The 17,654-nt window shown below is 45.0% G+C and overlaps 1 protein-coding gene across 1 annotated transcript; it reads right to left on the bottom strand.

Moving 5' to 3' along the window:
• Window positions 1-289: 289 nt before the first annotated feature.
• Window positions 290-15,969, bottom strand: LOC309414924 (E3 ubiquitin-protein ligase RBBP6-like; the record flags this gene model as incomplete). Its single annotated transcript, XM_082012303.1, is given in 18 exon segments — window positions 290-475; window positions 479-1,613; window positions 2,916-3,014; window positions 3,383-3,742; window positions 4,928-4,985; window positions 5,079-5,157; window positions 5,238-5,334; window positions 6,438-6,781; window positions 7,229-7,332; window positions 7,852-8,024; window positions 8,942-9,081; window positions 9,916-10,012; window positions 10,138-10,226; window positions 11,470-11,514; window positions 12,807-12,843; window positions 13,200-13,238; window positions 13,991-14,090; window positions 15,804-15,969. Coding segments are annotated over 18 exon segments (3,348 nt in total).
• Between the last annotated feature and the right edge of the window lie 1,685 nt (window positions 15,970-17,654).

Raw genomic sequence — 17,654 nt, 5'->3', positions numbered from 1 at the left:
CAGTTTAATTGTTCTATCTGCACAGCTTTTCCACCTTGAATAAGGAATAGAGTGGACCTTGCCATCGCCTTCTGCTAACTCATGCTTTTTACAAATCTAGATTAAAATCATGTGCTTTCTGGTATCTTTGGTGGTGATTCTTCAAACAGCCTAAATTATCCATTCGTGACAGCCCAGGAAGCAGGGAGGGATGGGGGGGATATGTTTTAAGATTTCGTCTTATTTCTCATTATCCTACTCTGATTTTGGTTGGCAAGAATTTAAAATAATTTTCCCAAGTTGAGGCTGTTTACCCTCTGATTGTAATTGCTGAATGACCTCTCCCTGTCCTCTGCTCTGAGTTGGTTTCTTTTGGATGGTCTTTCTTTGCCTTTTCCTCCACGACTGGTCTAGTTTCTGGGTGATCTTCTGTCACTTTTGGATGAATTTTCTGTGGGGTACCAAGAGTCTTCGCATCCTTTGGAGAGGAAGATGTTTAAACATTGTCTGTCTTTGGCATGTCCTCCTTCACTTGTTTCACAGGAGGTTCCATTTGAGGAGATTTTTCATGCTCGCTGTCCACCTTCACTTGGGAAGCTTTAGCTGGTTTTCTTCTCTTGTCTTTCTGAGGAGGAACAGCCACTTCTACTTCCCGCTTTGTCTTGCCAGGTTTTGCTTTTCGCTCATCCTTCTCTTTCTTCTTTTTAGACCCTGGCTTGAAAGCCATAGAATCTGCTCCCAAATGCTCATCCCTCATCTCAGGGGTGGCATCATCTCTGCTTGGGAGCATGAACAATGAGTCCCTTTGAACGACTTCTCCTGTAACTGGCTCTCTTGGTTTTCTCGCACCTTCTAGCAACTCAGCATTGAGAAAGCCTTCATTCGCATCCTCTTTCCTTCTCTCCTGGTGTTTTTTAGGTTTATTTCCTTTGTCATCTCCACGTGGATTTTGCATCTCCCTCTCTTTGTTGCCACGGCTCTCTCTTCCGGAAGGTTGTTCAGGGTAATTTCCAGCTCTATTACAGCTGCGCTGCCTATGCCCCACAGGATAATCCTCCCTATGTCCCCAAGCATATGGCGAATACTCTCGTCTGGTCCCAGGTGGACCAAAGCAGTCTGGAGAAAAGTTCCCTCTCTTTACTGGAGCACCAACAGCATTGCCCTTGTAAAACGTTTCATACCACTCTCTGTAGTTCCTTTCCCATTCTCCGTATCCTTGCTCTCCAAATGGATCTCCAAAGTCAATAGATCTGCCATCGGAAGCTTTCATATCATACGGTGGAACTTGTCTGTACTGGTTAAAATACTCCCTTCCTCCTTCCCCTTGAGATATAGTCCATTTCCTGGGAGATTGGCCTCGGACTACTGGAGACCTTGACCGTGAATGGTGTCTTCTGTGTGGGGGTGACTTTGACCTCGACCGGTGATAACCATGTGGCCTTGACCAGGAATGACAGTTCTTGTGACTCTTCCCTTTGCCTCTTCTTGGATATGGTGGTGATCGTGAGTAGGAGCGAGAATGGGAACGACTAAATGATCGAGAGTACGAGCAAGAGTAGGAAGAACCTGTTCTTGACTTGGAGTAGGTATGCGAACTTGTAGAGGAAGATGAAGTACTATAGGGAGAGTTGGACCTTAAAAAAAACACAACACAAAAAAATTGATCAAGTTAATTCAAAACAGTTACTCTCCTCAGCTTTTTGGAGAGTTGGACCTTAAAAAAACCAGAACACAAAAAACCAGATGAAGTTAATTCAAAACAGTTACTCTCCCCAGCTTTTTTCCTCCCAGATTTCCTTTGGCTATTGATTGATTTAAGGTGCTGTACACTGGCCTCTACTGGGACATGAACGTGCACATTTTTCACTCCTCAACCACTACACGCAGTGCAAATCCCTTTTGTTGCAGTCAGATGCAAAAAGAGCAAGTCTTTATGGCTACCGTGCAGTATCAAACATCGAGAGAACACGATGTAGCATTAATACAGTAAAGATCAATGTTAAAATGCTGCTTGGACTATTTAACTTCACTACTTCTTTGCAATTTGTATGGGATGCAAAATTCTTACGTCCAGTTGTCTTTAATCAACACTTCTGGCCAGATGGGCTAGCAAAATCTTACACATACCTCTAGCTCTAACCAGGGATAGTGACTGCATTTCAAGAGAAATCATCTCGAAAAGCTTCTGAACTCAGCCTCGACTAGGATCACTCAATGCCATTACTCTAGGACAGATACTGGCAGCATGAGCAAGAGAGAGCTTTTCAGCACTCCTGCCCAAGTGACTTTTGGGGATAGAAAACATCAGCTACCCTGAGGTTTTTCTTCACAAGGAGTTCTTTTATTATTTTTTAAAGAACCCTTTCGCATCATTCCGCAGACGTTCATGAGCATCTTCCCTCCTCTATAAGTCCTTCAGCAATTCAAGATTTCCTTACAAACAAGTCTGAGTCATGAGACAAATTTTACAAGGTCAAAACCATACTAGCATAAGCCACCAGTTTGCAGTCCAGCTTGAAATCTCTCTGTGTACCCACATGTGGTAAACAGAAGAGGAGATGAAGACAACGTCTCTCACAGATCTCCTCCAAAGTGCTTTGAGGAAATGGTTACAAGCAGAATAGGGAGATGCAGAAAATCCAGCAACTCCACCTCTTCAATTTCTGGCCTCCTCACGGCTGTCAGGCGGTGAAGGATGCCATTACAGAGAAGCTTTACTAAAAGAGAAACCTGTTCCTGAACAGCTGTTGCCAAATTATAACTGCCAGTCAACTGTAATCTCTGCCCTATTTAAGCTAGGAATGCACACATGAAACTCCTGTCGCTGCTAATCCCTGGGATCATCCCATCCGTCTAGCAACAGAGCGGTGGAGTGGAATGCCTCCTGATTCTTCCAGACAATCTGCTTCTCCATAATGGACATGTAAAGCACGTACCTGGAAACCGAACGCTCCTTTCGAGACTTGTTATATTCCATCACTTCCTTAGCAAACTCATCCTTTGTAAACTCATCAGGTTTGGACTTTTTCTTGTCCCTGTGAAAACAAGTTTGACCTTTACTACCATTGTAGTTTGACCTTCGTTACCAAAAGACATCAAGAAACACAACATGGCCACTAGGAGAAAATGCCTACTGCATGCAAATGCAAAAGGTGAACAGCTAACATCGAAGGAAGACCAGCTTAGAATACCTACAACTTTTAGCCAATATTTTAGAACTACATTTGTCTTGTCTCAGTTTTGCATGTTTACCCTTTGCAAAGAAAAAGGACATGATATTATGACACCGTGACGATTCTTGCATTTTGTTGATGTCAGGTGCACTGTGGTGTAACTGCAGTCTGATATGCTATTGAAATACAACAACGAAAACCAAGGCAACTTCATTGAGCCAAATACTTACTCCTCTTGCAGTCTCTGCTGTTCTCGGTAAAACTCCTCCCTTGATAAAGGAGGTGCTTGTGTCATGAGGATGGTATTTGCATGAGCCCTTGGCACTGCTGTTGCTACCCAAGCTGATGACATGTTGGCAGGAGCTGGAGGATATCCTGGAGGGGGAACAGCGTACCCAGCAGATGGAAGCTGACCAGGTGGAAAGTGAAGAGGAGACTGTGCTGGTGGTAGCCCTGAAGGAAGTGCATGGGGTGGTGGAGGGTACGAGGGAGCTGGAGGCACAGGCACGACGACGGATGTTGATGCTGCTTCTGTTGGGGCATGAGTCCTTTGGGAACGTCCACTGTGCAGGCGTCCTCGATTTGAACTTCTGAAGAAACCCAAAAACATGTGTCACTCTTTGTCACACTCTGCCCTGATTGTAAAGAGGAAAGCCAATGAAGCTGCAGCCTGGTGGCGAGCACTTCCTACCCTCAACTTCAGCATTTTTCTCCCTGCTTTCCCTTCACTTGAGACTACACTCCCTTCTTGATCCTCATGCTTGCCTTCCAGACCCTCGCCCACAACAGCTCCCGCAGTCTTCTCCCCTTATACTCCGCTTTGTGACCGTGGATGGAGGCTGCCCGTGCTTAAAAGACACTCCCATGTCCCATGTGCCAAGCGCCCACCGCTCCTCTGCCACTCCTTGATGTACTTACTGCTTATACTTACTACTGAAGATCACACTGCTGATCCTCAAAGTACTGCACAAATATTAACTAATCTTCTCTCAAACTTCTTTTAGCTTCTTCCACAGGCATCACCTGTGGTCTTGCCTCATGATGATGTCTTTGGCCTGTTCTTGTCCCTGAATTGTTATTTTCTTGCTTACTAAATTTGAGAGTTTTAGGAAATCTGTGGAATCGTCCTGGCTTTTGTTGTGCTTTATCTTTAAGACATTATAAACACAATGCACGCTTACAACCGATCTCTAACAAAGGCGTACCAAAAGGAAGGACTAACTTGACACGGCAATAATAGATCAAACAAACGCCTCTCTCTCCCACTGAGAGAAAGCACCTTGGCTCGTTGAGATGAGAACATTGAAGAAATTCAAAATTGTCATCAAATAACAGCCTTGACTTTTCCAAGAATTTGCTCCACCAGTATCCGCTAAGTTGTGAAATAAAGAATGTTGGAGGCTGATTTGTATTGGGGAATCAATGTCTTCAGGTCTGTTCAGCCAGTAATCAAAAGGGTGGCTTTCCACCCAATCCTTTAGTTATATTTCATTTTTAGATGTACTGCTGGTTCCCTCAAAAACTGCTCCTTTTTCAGAGTCCTCTTTTCAATCACGTACTGGAGTTTTACTTTAAATACTCTACTGCAAGCACAGATCCCCTTTGTCAAAGCCAAATCAAATTAAGCCCTTTAAAAATTAATCACCGCTTCTATTCTCCACAACTATCTGGGCATACTTACTCCATTATAAATCAGCTGTTGTCTAAGTTAAGTGTTACGGCCTCGTTGAACAGGTTACGGGTCGTAATATACCGGATTTCTGTAGAATACTTACCGTTGCCAGCCTGGTCTGCCACCAGCTGAGCCAACTGTGCTGCCTGTGATTGCATGAGCTTTTGGCGTAGGGAGAGGAAAAAGAAAAAAATCCCATTTAGTTTATCTCAAGACAGCTTTTTAAAAGAAATTCTAAAGTTATAGTGACTTACCGGTTGAGGGTACTGATTGCCCTTGGGGGCCCAGAAGCCTTGGGATCGCTGGTTGCCTTAGTGCAGGAACGTGATCGCCCTTGTCAATACATGCAAACAGATAGAAATTAAGCTCCACTAAAAGGCAACAGTCACTGCATCATTTGAAAGAAAACTGACCTCCTCTTCCAACAAGCTGCTGGTTGACAGAGAGGGAAATTTCAGAAGTTCAGTAGCAGTCACCAGAGCAGCAGGAGGTAACACAGTATCAGCATCACTACAAAAAAAAAAAAAAAAGTTATTATTCAAACAGCGTTTTCAAGTGCTACTGGAAATAGCAAGTCCAAGGTGAGAAAAGGCTGACTACTGTAAACAGGAAAAAAAAATTTAAAAATCTTCATCAGATTTACAGATGTGAAGTTGGCCCATTCTTAATGAAGACTGGAAAGAAGTCGATTTGGACTACTGGCATGCCAAGAGAAAGCTCACTGGAAAAATATCTTCTTAAGCTAGCTGCACGTGAAAGGGTTAGAGCACATACAAGTCACACACTGAATCTCAGTTTTGGAAGACGCAAGAACTGAAATTCTATGAGGAAATGTTTATGTGCGAGTGCAGAGGCTGCCTTAGAGGTTCTTCTGAATTGCCGTTCTTTGCATTCAACGCTACAGCTGAGCCTGACAGTCTTCTGGACAGAGAGGCTATTTGCAGCCCAGGCATAAAGCTGAAAGGCCACAAGCCCTAAACAATCGTACAGATCTTTCACGTCTTTTCATGTGACTTCACCGGGCTGCAAACTCAGACTTTCATGTTTGTAAATACTTCAAAGTTACGGCGTTTCAGTGTTTATTAGCCAGGTCAGCACGCGTCACCGACTGCCCTTTGTGTTACTGAGGATGACTCTGACTTATCGTAAGATTGATGGTAGAAATACCGTAGAAAAACGTAATAGGAAAACACCTGCTCAGTTTTAGCTCTAATTGTGCTTTTACAGGTTTCATGAAACTGTTGCTTCCTCCGTACTAGAGAGAAATTAATGCACTCAAGAAGCTTTGACATAACTAGAGGGCTCCTTTAGGAGTTGCTAGCCACATAAAACCAAAGGGCCCCTGGGCAAAATGTGCCTCTTTCAGGGTAAAACTGGTAGCCGATGACTGATACGGGAACTAAGCAAGAAATACTTCTGAGAAAATCCTTGCATGATCCGAGTTATCAAAGTGTCCTCACTCAAAGTAAATACAAAACCCAGAACTTCCACTAGTATCGGGAACTGTCACTACCGATAGATAAATAGCTAGTGGAGAAGCTCAACAAGAAGAAGAATCTAACTTGAGCATTTTAGTGTCCTTTATATCCCTGTTGATCTACAGATTTACTTACCAAAGAGGTCCGTCCGGCTGTTCAGCACAGAGAGACAGGGACACTGCTGGAGGGAGACCAGAGGTGACGACAGAAGACGGATTTACTGGCAGCCCAACGGCCACAGAGGACTGACCAGAGGCCAACGATGACAAAGCAGTAGCAGAATTGGGAGCCAGGGATGCTAATGGAGTCATTAGTGGGTCCTGCTGTCTGGAAACTGCTGGCCGGAGCTGAGGCTGCATGTTGTGCGCTCTTGTTTGTCTCGTTAGTGGTGGTGGAGGTGGTGGAGGTGGCGGCTGCTGCTGACGTTGCTGCTGAATCTGCTCTCTGTAGCCAGTTCCATTATTGAAGTTGTTCACAGCCTAGAGGCAGAAAAACACGTACAGAAAGGCACTATGAAACTTCAGTAGATGTACGAACAAAAGCCTCCCCAGAGCAAAATTACTTGTGTGTTCCTGTAAACATTATCAATCCTAAAATCAATCAACATACAGGTATAGGAAGACATCAGGTGAAACACTGACCCTAACGATGGGTAACGCAGAGTATCTCTATTTACAGTACCTCAGTGTTAACACCAAATTTGAAAGTGAGGCAATCACGTTAAGCAAAAGTGTGACCTGAATTTGCCAGATTCTCTCTAAAGAGTTGTAAGCTTCTCTAACACCAGATAACGGCTCTGAAAAGTAAATTTAGCCTTATTCCATTTAGCCTTGCTTAAGGAGATGTAAACGAGTATTTTCTTCCCTTTCAGCTTTTCGCAAATAGACCTGTCTAACAAACAGTTTACATAAATGTCAGCATGTCACCTGGCGTAACAACTTGTTGGCAGTTAAAGCATCGGGAGAAACGTCTGTTTGATGACACGTTGGGCATGTATGTTCCTCAGATTCCAGTAACGCTGTTCTAATACCTGTGAATAATGAGAACCGTCAAAAGAGTTTTCAGCAAAACTAAGGAAAATGTTGGGGTTCTAATCAATTATAAAAACACGTATATGATTAATGGGTGAATACAGTCTTGAACTGAGAGCCTGAAGCGGTAAATGTCCAATAGTGTAAAAAATGTCCAGCATGCAGCAAATAACTAAGCAGTGTTGATATTTCACTGCTGTTACTTGGAAGCTGTAGAGTAGGCTGTGTCTCGATGTTTGGACTGGTCTTTCCACTGTGCAGGACAGTGAGAAGTCACCAACCTCAAGGTTGATGAATAAAACACATCTCAAAAAACCGTTCATATATGGATTCAAGTTCTGAAGGATTTCACCAACTCTCCTGTGGAGAAGAATGTGGATTAAACGCCCAACTCTTTTTTTTCTGCCTTTTTTTTCTGCCCTTTGCATAAGAAGGGTCCTCTCCCGTTCTGGGTATACTCAGGTATCGGAAGGTCAGATGCCATGTTTTGAGTTAACAACCGTGGGAGTAAGACTTACATTCGTCACAGTAACTGTTTCCACAGCAGGGAGTAACAGCTGCGTCACTCATGACCTCTTTGCAAATGAGACATAACAACTCCTCTGGAACAGGAGCGTCTGAGGAGGAGGAGGAGGACGGCTCCTCTGGTGAAAAGGGAGGCTTTTCCTTCTTTCCTCTAGCATACGCTTCCCTGGAGGCGGGGCAGGGAAGGAAAAACAACAAGTGAAAGATGGGCAAAGGAGAACTTTTCCAAGCTTTGGATTTTCCGCAAGGAAGGTAAAATAGATGGCATTCTTCTCAGTCCACATTAGCCTTCTAAAGCGTAGGCATTTAGTTTCAACTACTTCTCTTTGGCCACCACACCAGAAGAGGGAGGGGGAACAATTTTCCTTCTGCAGAACTCTCCCATTCATGGGATCAACTAAGAGATTGGCTCAGACTAGAAAAATCATTTTTCAACATCCAGAAATCAGCTGAAATGAATCCCACCTCTCCTCTGCCAGAGGGTCAATGTAAATTGCAGGCTCAGGATCAAGTGAGTCTCCGATTAAATACACTTTATGAATAAAAGAAAACTATGTCTCAGCTTCTACACAAGGAGATCCATGACAGCCACAAACAGAAGTGCTATCAAGTGCATTTCTTCTCAGCCACTCTTGTCACCACACAGTAGGATTTTCTTAGGGTAAAGCAAAACAGGAAAACATCCGTCTGGTTCACACATGAGATTTGATCAAAGCCAGAGGGGGAGGAAATCTCACTCACACAGCTATTTGCTAAATTGGGCAAGAAGCCTTTGAAACGTCAAAGAGAAGCAAAACGAGCTTTCGAGGAGAATGACTCCAACGGTAAGCACTAGTGAAATCTTTTGCAGACCTACAGATTCTAGGTGTACCACAAGTTGAACCAACTTCCAGGGGTGTGAACAGCAGGACCAGTCTATTTCCATATTAGAAAGTATCACAGATTTTAAGGCAACGATACAATGATGGTGCTTCCTCCTTCGTAATTACAGACGCTGGCCAACTTGCTTGCATTGCCACTCGGACACACACGCATGGTTTCTCTCGTTCCCTTTCTGCTCAGTCCCATTAATCCCATACTTACGCACTAATAATTGGTATGGCGTATTTCCCAGTGCTTGTCAGCATAGCACCCTTTATACTGGGATCTTTCACCTCCATCAGGAAACTCCTCGGAATTCCTGTGCTCCTTTTAATTCTGGGAACAGACTCAAAAATTCTGTCCTGTTAAGAAAAGAAGTGCAGATATCTCTCATCTTAAGACCCACCCTTAAAAGGACATTTCAATGATGATTTTCAGCAGCAAAAGCCTTTAATCCTCTGCTTTTACCCAGTGTAAGGCTTGCTCGACTAAAATACCTTTCTTCCTAAAGGAATATAGCCAGGGTGTCCCAAAGGCTTGAGCAGTGTTTTGAACTCGGTCAACATCCTTTGGCTTAACGTCAGGTTCCTTAAGGGTGAAATATCCCTTGGCTCACCATCCACTTGGAGAAGAGACACAACCCCGCTCCTCCTTCAAAGCGCAGTTCAGAGTGAGAGCTTAACTTGGTGCTCTGAATCCGACACTGAGAAACTGAGATTCACCTTCTCTAGTGAAGGTGGAATTCGTATCTCACGCATATACATTCAGCAACTGATGTCAAATGGCATGGCTACTCAGCCAGGTGCTTGTGTAACTAAAACACGCAAACATTGAACGGATGTCGATAGAAACATCTTGGGTTTTTACAAACTACTGAAAACTGTGAACTGTCATTAAAAAGCATTGAAACCAGAAAAATTTCCAATAAAATTGAAATGTATAAAATATGCATGACAGTGTGTGGAGAAAGATCTATGGACATATGTAATGTCCATGGCCTAGAAGGAAGAAAATGTTACATTTATAACTCCAGGTTTCCCATGAATTGTAAAGGGCTTTGCAACATTGCCACATGACCTCTGCGTTTCACCCCAAAAGAAACAATTCTTAACATGAGTATTCATGTATTTGTTACGGAACTGCCAAGGGAAAACAATTTAAAAGTAAGTCACACCAGAACTCCCCTGCAATCTTACCCCCTTTGTTGGGCAGTTCTTTACACAGTGGCCAGGTTTTCCACAACCAAAGCAAGTATATGATGTCAGAGGTGGACCCAAGGCTTTCTTCGTGTAACTAAAGGTGTTTTGGGGAAAAAAAAGAAAAAGGATGCATGTGTTAAATCCATGTTTCTTAAAACCAACAAGTTTACAGGTTTTCCATCATCGCCAAAGATCGGATTTGACATTATCCACACTTACTTGGCTGGATCATATTCACGGCAAGACTGGATCATCATGGCTTTTATTTTATCTTCTTCGGCAGCATTGGCTTCAGCCAGATTGGCAGTCTGTTGTTTAACAAGTAATCGTTTGAGAGGCACATTAGAAACACATTGAAGCGCACACAGCCAAAGACAACACCACTCACCCAAGCCTGTACAGAGCAGCACAACACTAGCTGAGGTTGCCTGAAAACAGCTGCTTATATAAAAAATAGTTGTGCTGAAAGTGTTCTGGGGAGTCCTTACACCATGAAATGATGCTTATGTGCCTGTTAACCTACTTGAAAAGAGCATTCTTGGGCACTCAAAACCTTAGGCTCAGGTTGGACCTTATAAAGACTTGTGCACCTACTCCAGTTTTCTTCCAAGTGGACTGAAGCTATGCACAGAAAAAGTTAGACCTGCCGCTATTATTAAAGGGATCTTTAAGCTCCAGTCTATTTGAAGGAGAAGACAGCCACTGTACATTGAATTGAGAAAGATGAAGGCAAGTACCATTGTTTACATTTGCAGCATCAGAAGGATACACAACTTAAAGGTCAGGGAAGTTGGTTTTGCTTGCTGAAATTCAGCTTCAGACACAGAAGCATTACAGAGATTCAAGCTTTTTAGAGCCCCTCAGCAAGACAAAAGACTCTTTTCAGTAGAAATTGGACCACTCGTGCTGTAGGCAGTCCAAACTGCACGTTCCCCCCTGCTAAATTCTTCATATTAACTGATGTAACTAGGAACATTTGCACAATCTACACTGTCTGTGCCCCAACAAATTAGACCGTGTTGTCCACTCTAGATATACTGCAATTTATGAAATTGTGCAGCATTCCAAGAACGGATCTATAACTATAATGACCTGAAATTCAAAAATAGCCATGCCATTGCCCATGTGACAGAAACGCTTCTACTTTGGCTGTTGCAACCCCCCCCAAGATGTCCATAACCAACAGCCAATTCAATTCTTCTGTGAACATTGTGTTCATTTCCAGTGTAAACCTAACGAAATGTGTGAACAAGTCAACAGCTTCTGCAGGGCTGCTGCTTTGTGTCTTGAAGCTGAGTCATACTGCAACACTATGTGGAGGCTGATAAGGTGCTCCCCTTCGATCTTCCCAAAGTGGGAACTGCTCTTCACAGGATACTATCAACAGCTACACAGGCTTTAAAGTTCAAATAAATAAATTATTAAAAACTACATTAAATTTTTCTTCCCATTACAACAGTTATCCTGCTATAGATCACAGTGTACAATTTAAAAATTTGAAGCAAACACTTTTTTTTTAATGTATTTGACAGGAAAAAAAAATATATATACCTTAATCAGCTGGGCCAGAGAAAGAGGTGCAGAAGAGTCATCACTCTGTTCACAAAAAATTAAAAACATCTTTAAGTTTTACAATCAAAACCTAGCAATAGTTAACCTCTACGGTAGTCGGAAATTCTGCACTATATGCTCTGAGCATCACTGAAAGAGGCATTTCCAACCTAGTGTCATTTGCCTGTGTTCAAAACAAAGTCCAAACCCACGACAGCTTAGGAGTGCCTATGTGGTTAAGGAGAAGAAACTAAAACAACCAAAGACGCTTGAGATTACGTATTGCTCCAGAATGTCTCAGCCTTGTCAAATGCTCACAACTGCTTAAAAGTCCAAGGGGTAAGGAAGCTGTCAACTGTCCGCTAAAAGGGATTCTAAAACAATATTTATGTTTCTTGGAGAAGGAAGCATCACTACAGGAAACTTATTTTCAGTGTAGTTTGTAAATCAATCAGTTAGCGTCTCATCATTTATAAATGCACATGGCTATGCCTTTATGAACACAGCCTAGTTGCCTGTCAAAATCAAGCATGGGCACATCAGCCCTGAAACAGGAACTCTGCCTCTCCTCTCCATAAGTTTAAAAATGCCAGGCTCACCACACCCCACAAAACCCAAATGCAAACACCACTCCAAAGCATCCGCCATAAAAGTAAACCACCACTTTATCAAGAAAAAAAATAAGCTGCTCAAATTATTGAAATTAAGGTGTCTGCCATGACAGAGTAGCCTATAAAAACTGAGAAAATGGATTTCTTGTCGTGTATTAGACCGCAGGCCACACTACGCAAATTAGTTTGGGAAGTGTGAGAATTTAATATTCTTCTCCTTGCCAGCAGACCAAAACCAAGTCTTAATGCTGACGAAAACATGGATTCAGAGCACAATCCTGGGATTTTTTTTTTTCTCCTTTGCAACCACACTCCTCCCTCCCAGCTACCTCCTGCAACAGCTTGCAGGAATGAAGTCCTCAGGCCACCAGTCAGCAACGGACTGCGGCATTTACTGGGATCTAAGATGACATGCGGTTTTTCCACAAGTCAAAAGGGTAGCTCTCATCTGGTTCCTTTTCCAGGATATTGAATTCTATGATGCCACAAGCAGCAGTTAAGCTGACACTAGTAAAACATCATCAGAAAGACATCCGAATCACTGCTTAGTTTTTTAGAAACGTAGAATAAAATTTCTATGATGCTGAATCAAATACATTGTACATACAGCATCTATGTTTTAGTGGAAAATATATTAGGTTAATGTTGGGGAAATTAACACAAGGCTACATTGATTGGAATTAAGTGCAGTGAGTAGAAAAAAGTGTGAGATGGTGTTTTACATACGCCTCTTGATATTCCACTCACTGGCTCAGTTTGACATCTGGAAGAAGAAATAAAAGTGATCAGAACTTAAAAGAAAGCCCTTGTGCCCAACATACAGCAGTGACGACAGATTACAGAACTTGAACATCAAAACGTGATGTGCTGATAGTCTAGTGCATGTGGAAACGTATTCATATACATAAACGGCTCTCTCTTGGTACCTTCAGTGCAACTAAAAAAACCCCCAGAAGCCCATTTCTACTTTGTCAGAAAATTACTCTAAGACTTACAGAAATAGAACACCAAAGTGCCTCAGATATTTTGTCTCTGCTACGAAAGTATCAAAAATATGAAGTCTGTACTACAGTTTTGTGTCTTAAACATGGTGACTAAAAATAGTAGTAGAAATGTCACCTGAAGGCAGTGCCTAGGATTTTCTGCGATTTAGGAGTCCTGTAGGGAAATAAAAAAAAAAAAAAAGGGACTTAATTGCCAGAATTTGCTTTAAGATAACCTTGAAAATGCTACAGTATTTGGGGAAATATTTATTACATCTGGGAACTTGCTGAGATTCCACATACTCATTGATCTGTATCTGCCTGCAGATCATCATGAATGAGACATGCAGCCATCGATGTAGTGAACAAATAATTCCTGCATCATCCCAAGTGTCCCATCAGCAGAGCTGGCAAGCCTTGCTCTTTCCCCTCTAGCTAGTATGCAAAAACACCAGATTTGGGGCATAAGGATACCTGCCATATGCCACCCCCCTGCCCCAAATAGACGCAGAAACACTGAGAATCAGACTCTTCTGAGATGGGAACAAATTCTAAGTTTACACTCCAATGCGTACCTGTCTTCACTCTAAAAGCAAGACAAGCAAACACGTATAACAAGGAATCTCTCCACGTAGAGGAAACAGCATCGAAAACTTGGCGCTCAGAAAAAACAACCCCAAGATCAAACCAAATAGAATCATTCTTAACAGTTACCATTGTTGGAGTTTGAACCCCATGTCCCAGCAGGCCAAAAAGCATAAGTTTTCTTTGGGACAGGAACAATAAAATCTACCCCATTACAACAAAAAGTAACAGCAGCTTTAACCAGAAAGATACAATCTGAGTGCCTCTGGAAAGGAACATCAATTAGAAAAGGTAACACACCCAAACGACTAACACAGAACACAGTGCTTTATGGATACCTACAGAACGTATGTTTTGCTGGTAGCTTTAACTCCTCCGACAGGGATTCTTCTCACAATTACTGATGAGTTCTTAGGAATCAGGGCATTAGCCTCTGTGTATTCTGAAAACAACATAAATGCAGAAAAAAACATTAGTCAATTCATAAGAATGTATATGAATATGTAATTACACAGCGCGGCAGAGAGGGAAGCCCTTTGCAGATAGAAAAGCCAGATTTCAGATGTAACGGTGCATTTTTATCGTCTCAGCACACTAGCAGTACATTCCAAGAAATCTTCAGGTTTGAGAACCAAACGCAAGCAGCACAATCTTTTCCAGTTTTTTTTGAGAGAGCGTGAATGCCAACAGCAAAATGCTCCCAAAGGTCACTAAAGGAGAGTCTGCTAGCGCATGAGGTTCTGTCCTGATCTAGCTTAAGTGGCTTTTGCTTCTGTTAGGCTACAAAACCAAGGGATCCTTGGAGAAAAACAAAGCACAGCCAAGTCTCACCTGTGTAAAGCAGATCTGAAGTCAGACAAGCTTGCCCTGCAACAAAACAGGCCCTTAGCTAAAGCATGAAATCTCTGCGCCGTTGCTTTCATAGCTGTTCACTAAAAGCGATTCGGCCACGCTGCTGGTGCTCAAGGCCGACAGAACACAGAAGACAGCCGGCCACCTCTGTCTATGGCTTGCAGCTTAAGACTGCAGACTTAAGACTTAAGGGATGTGGTACCAGTGGCTTTAATTCATTTCTATTTCCTTCGCCTCAGTTAATTGAATTCATTTTGGTTGATGGCACCTTAATAAAGGTGAAGTCAAACAACGCAGACTAAAAAGTTAACTTTCTTTTTCTTCTTTTAATAGGAAAGGATTAAAGCTGGAGCACTATTCCTGAAGTGCCTGGAAATTTTTGTTTGCTTGATTTGAATTTAACAGATGCCAGCTTAGTCTGGCAGCTCTCGGACAAAACTGGCATCTCCCAGCAGGAACCTTTTCCTCCTGGGCAGCAACATCCCCGAGCAGAGACTTGGCAACAAATCTTTCTATTTCTGAAAAGTCACACCCCAAGGCCTGTAATCACATTCAAACTTGTCAAGACAGCAGCTTACCAAACTGAAATATCATACTAAGTACCACGAAACCATTATCATCTCTGAGAATCAAGCACCATTTTTTAGCTTTAAAAGAATTTATGACTTCTCTAAGAACGTTTCTTACGTATAGTCACCATAAATGTTCTGCCGAAAAACTTCAGTAGTGCCCTGATACGGTTCACACGTAGTACCAGGGAAAAAAAATGCTTAGAGACATATGGTGAAATGATGCTTGATAGCACCTGAACGACAATGTCTTTGGTGTAGAAAAGAAGCGATATTAACAAGAAATTCCAAGGTGTCATTTAGATACGGAGAACATCCATGGCAGAGGGGCCATTAGAGGGTCTGCACAGATGGTAACTCACAGCTACACTCTTGATCCAAAGTGTTGCTAGCGAGCAGTTGCTGCAACAGCCACCAAGCCAGTTTTCCAGTGCAGTGGAGTAAAGCAAGGTGATCACAAAACGAAGTCACCAAAGACAATTTATTTCTTCAAAGTAGCCACCTGTTCTCTTCCCATCACATTATCGCTTCCCACCCCGTGTAAGCCCCCGCGCCGCTTGCCCTCCCAGTCCCCCCGGAGGCCGGCAAGATGGGCCTCAGGCTGACTCAGGCTACGTGGGGACGAGCCACAAAGAGCAGAGCGTGGCTCCCACAGGCCATGGCCATCACAGGGTGGTCTGTGACACTGCCAGCCGGGTAGTCCCCGAGCCCCCACGCCCGCCGCCCCCACGCACCTTCTTTGGTCTGGGCGTTGGTGATCTGCAGGTCACAGGTGGCCGCCTTCAGCTTCTCCCGGCCCATGATCTGGCGCTTGAGGTCGCACAGGGAGATGTGGAGGCCGGTGAAGGTGACCGTGTCATAGCTCAGCTTGGAGGAGAACTTGTAGTGGACGCACGACATGGTCGGGGCCTGCTCCCCGACGGCGTCTACTACAGCGGACCGAGGGGGCTGAGCTCACCCCCGCAACAAGTCCGGCCTGCGGCCCTCAGCGACGGCCGGGCGGGCGGATGACGGGGAGAGGCCCCCGCGGCCCCGGCTCGGCCTCTGCTCCCTCTCTCACGCAGCGCTCCCAGGCCCAACCACTCGCTGTGGGCACTCGGGCACCTCTGCCTCAGCGTTCCGTTGGCGGTTTAACGGACGCCAGCCGCAGGGGCTGCCCTGATCGCATCACTGCGCATGCCCAACGGAACACTGCACCCCCCCGCGCCTCACCTGGCCTGTGGTGTCCCTCCTGTCACCCCCCTGGGCCTGCCACTGCCTGGTGTCCTGTCACACCCCAGGCCTGTGGTGTCCCTCCTGTCACCCCCCTGGGCCTGCCACTGCCTGGTGTCCTGTCACACCCCAGGCCTGTGCTGTCCCTCCTGTCACCCCCCTGGGCCTGCCACTGCCTGGTGTCCTGTCACACCCCAGGCCTGTGCTGTCCCTCCTGTCACCCCCCTGGGCCTGCCACTGCCTGGTGTCCTGTCACACCCCAGGCCTGTGCTGTCCCTCCTGTCACCCCCCTGGGCCTGCCACTGCCTGGTGTCCTGTCACACCCCAGGCCTGTGCTGTCCCTCCTGTCACCCCCCTGGGCCTGCCACTGCCTGGTGTCCTGTCACACCCCAGGCCTGTGGTGTCCCTCCTGTCACCCCCCTGGGCCTGCCATTGCCTGGTGTCCTGTCACACCCCAGGCCTGTGCTGACCCTCCTGTCACCCCGAAGGCCTGTCACCGCCTGCTGTCCCTCCTGTCACCCCCAGGCTGTCACTACCCGCTGTCCCCTCCTGGCAGCAGCCGGCCAGGACAAGACAGCCTGGGGAAGATGCAGTGGGCTTTGCCGTGCGGCACTTGGCTGCCCGTGCCCAGGCCCAGCGAAGGGAGGGGACATCTCAGGGTGTCCGAGTGTCTCTTCTTGCATTTACGGGAAGTTCGGTCAAAGAGCCAATGGCCATTGATGGTTATTGCCATAAACCCATCTGCTTGTACTGGTACCGCTTCCACAAAAAGAAGACGACAGGTCATTGTCAGAGGAGACTCCCTTCTGAAGGGCACAGAAGGCCCCATATGCAGACCGGACCCACTTCTTAGGGAAGTCTGCTGCCTCCCTGGGGCCCCAGTTAAAGCTGTGAAGAATAAGCTTCCTACCCTGGTACGGCCTCAGATTATTCTCCATTATTGATTTTTCATGTAGGTAGTGACAAAGTTGCAGTAAGAAGTCCAAGGGCAATCAAGAGAGACTTCGGGGCCTTGGCACGACTGGCTAAGGGATCAGGAGCACAAGTAGGTTCTCCTCGGTCCTTCCAGTTGCAGGAATGCTGACGGAAGGAACAGGAAGAGCCAGCAGCTTGAGCCCAGTGACACCGGCAGAATTGGGAGGTTTTTGATCATGAGCTGGTCCACACGACACCAGGCCTGCTGGTGACAGGTGGGGTACACGTGTCTCAAAGGGGGAAAAGGGTCTTTGCACAGGACTTAGCAGGGCTGAATGAAAGAGCCTTAAACTAGATTCGAAGGGGGAAGGGGATAAAACCAGGCTCGCTAGAGATGAGCCTGGGGGCGGCACGCCGATGTTTGAGGGATGGTGCTAGCGAGGTGCTGCAGTCTGCCA

Source organism: Phaethon aethereus (assembly GCF_964289735.1).
Source record: "Phaethon aethereus genome assembly, chromosome: 34".
Lineage (NCBI taxonomy): Eukaryota > Metazoa > Chordata > Aves > Phaethontiformes > Phaethontidae > Phaethon > Phaethon aethereus.
This window is presented reverse-complemented; position numbering and strand designations above follow the sequence as displayed.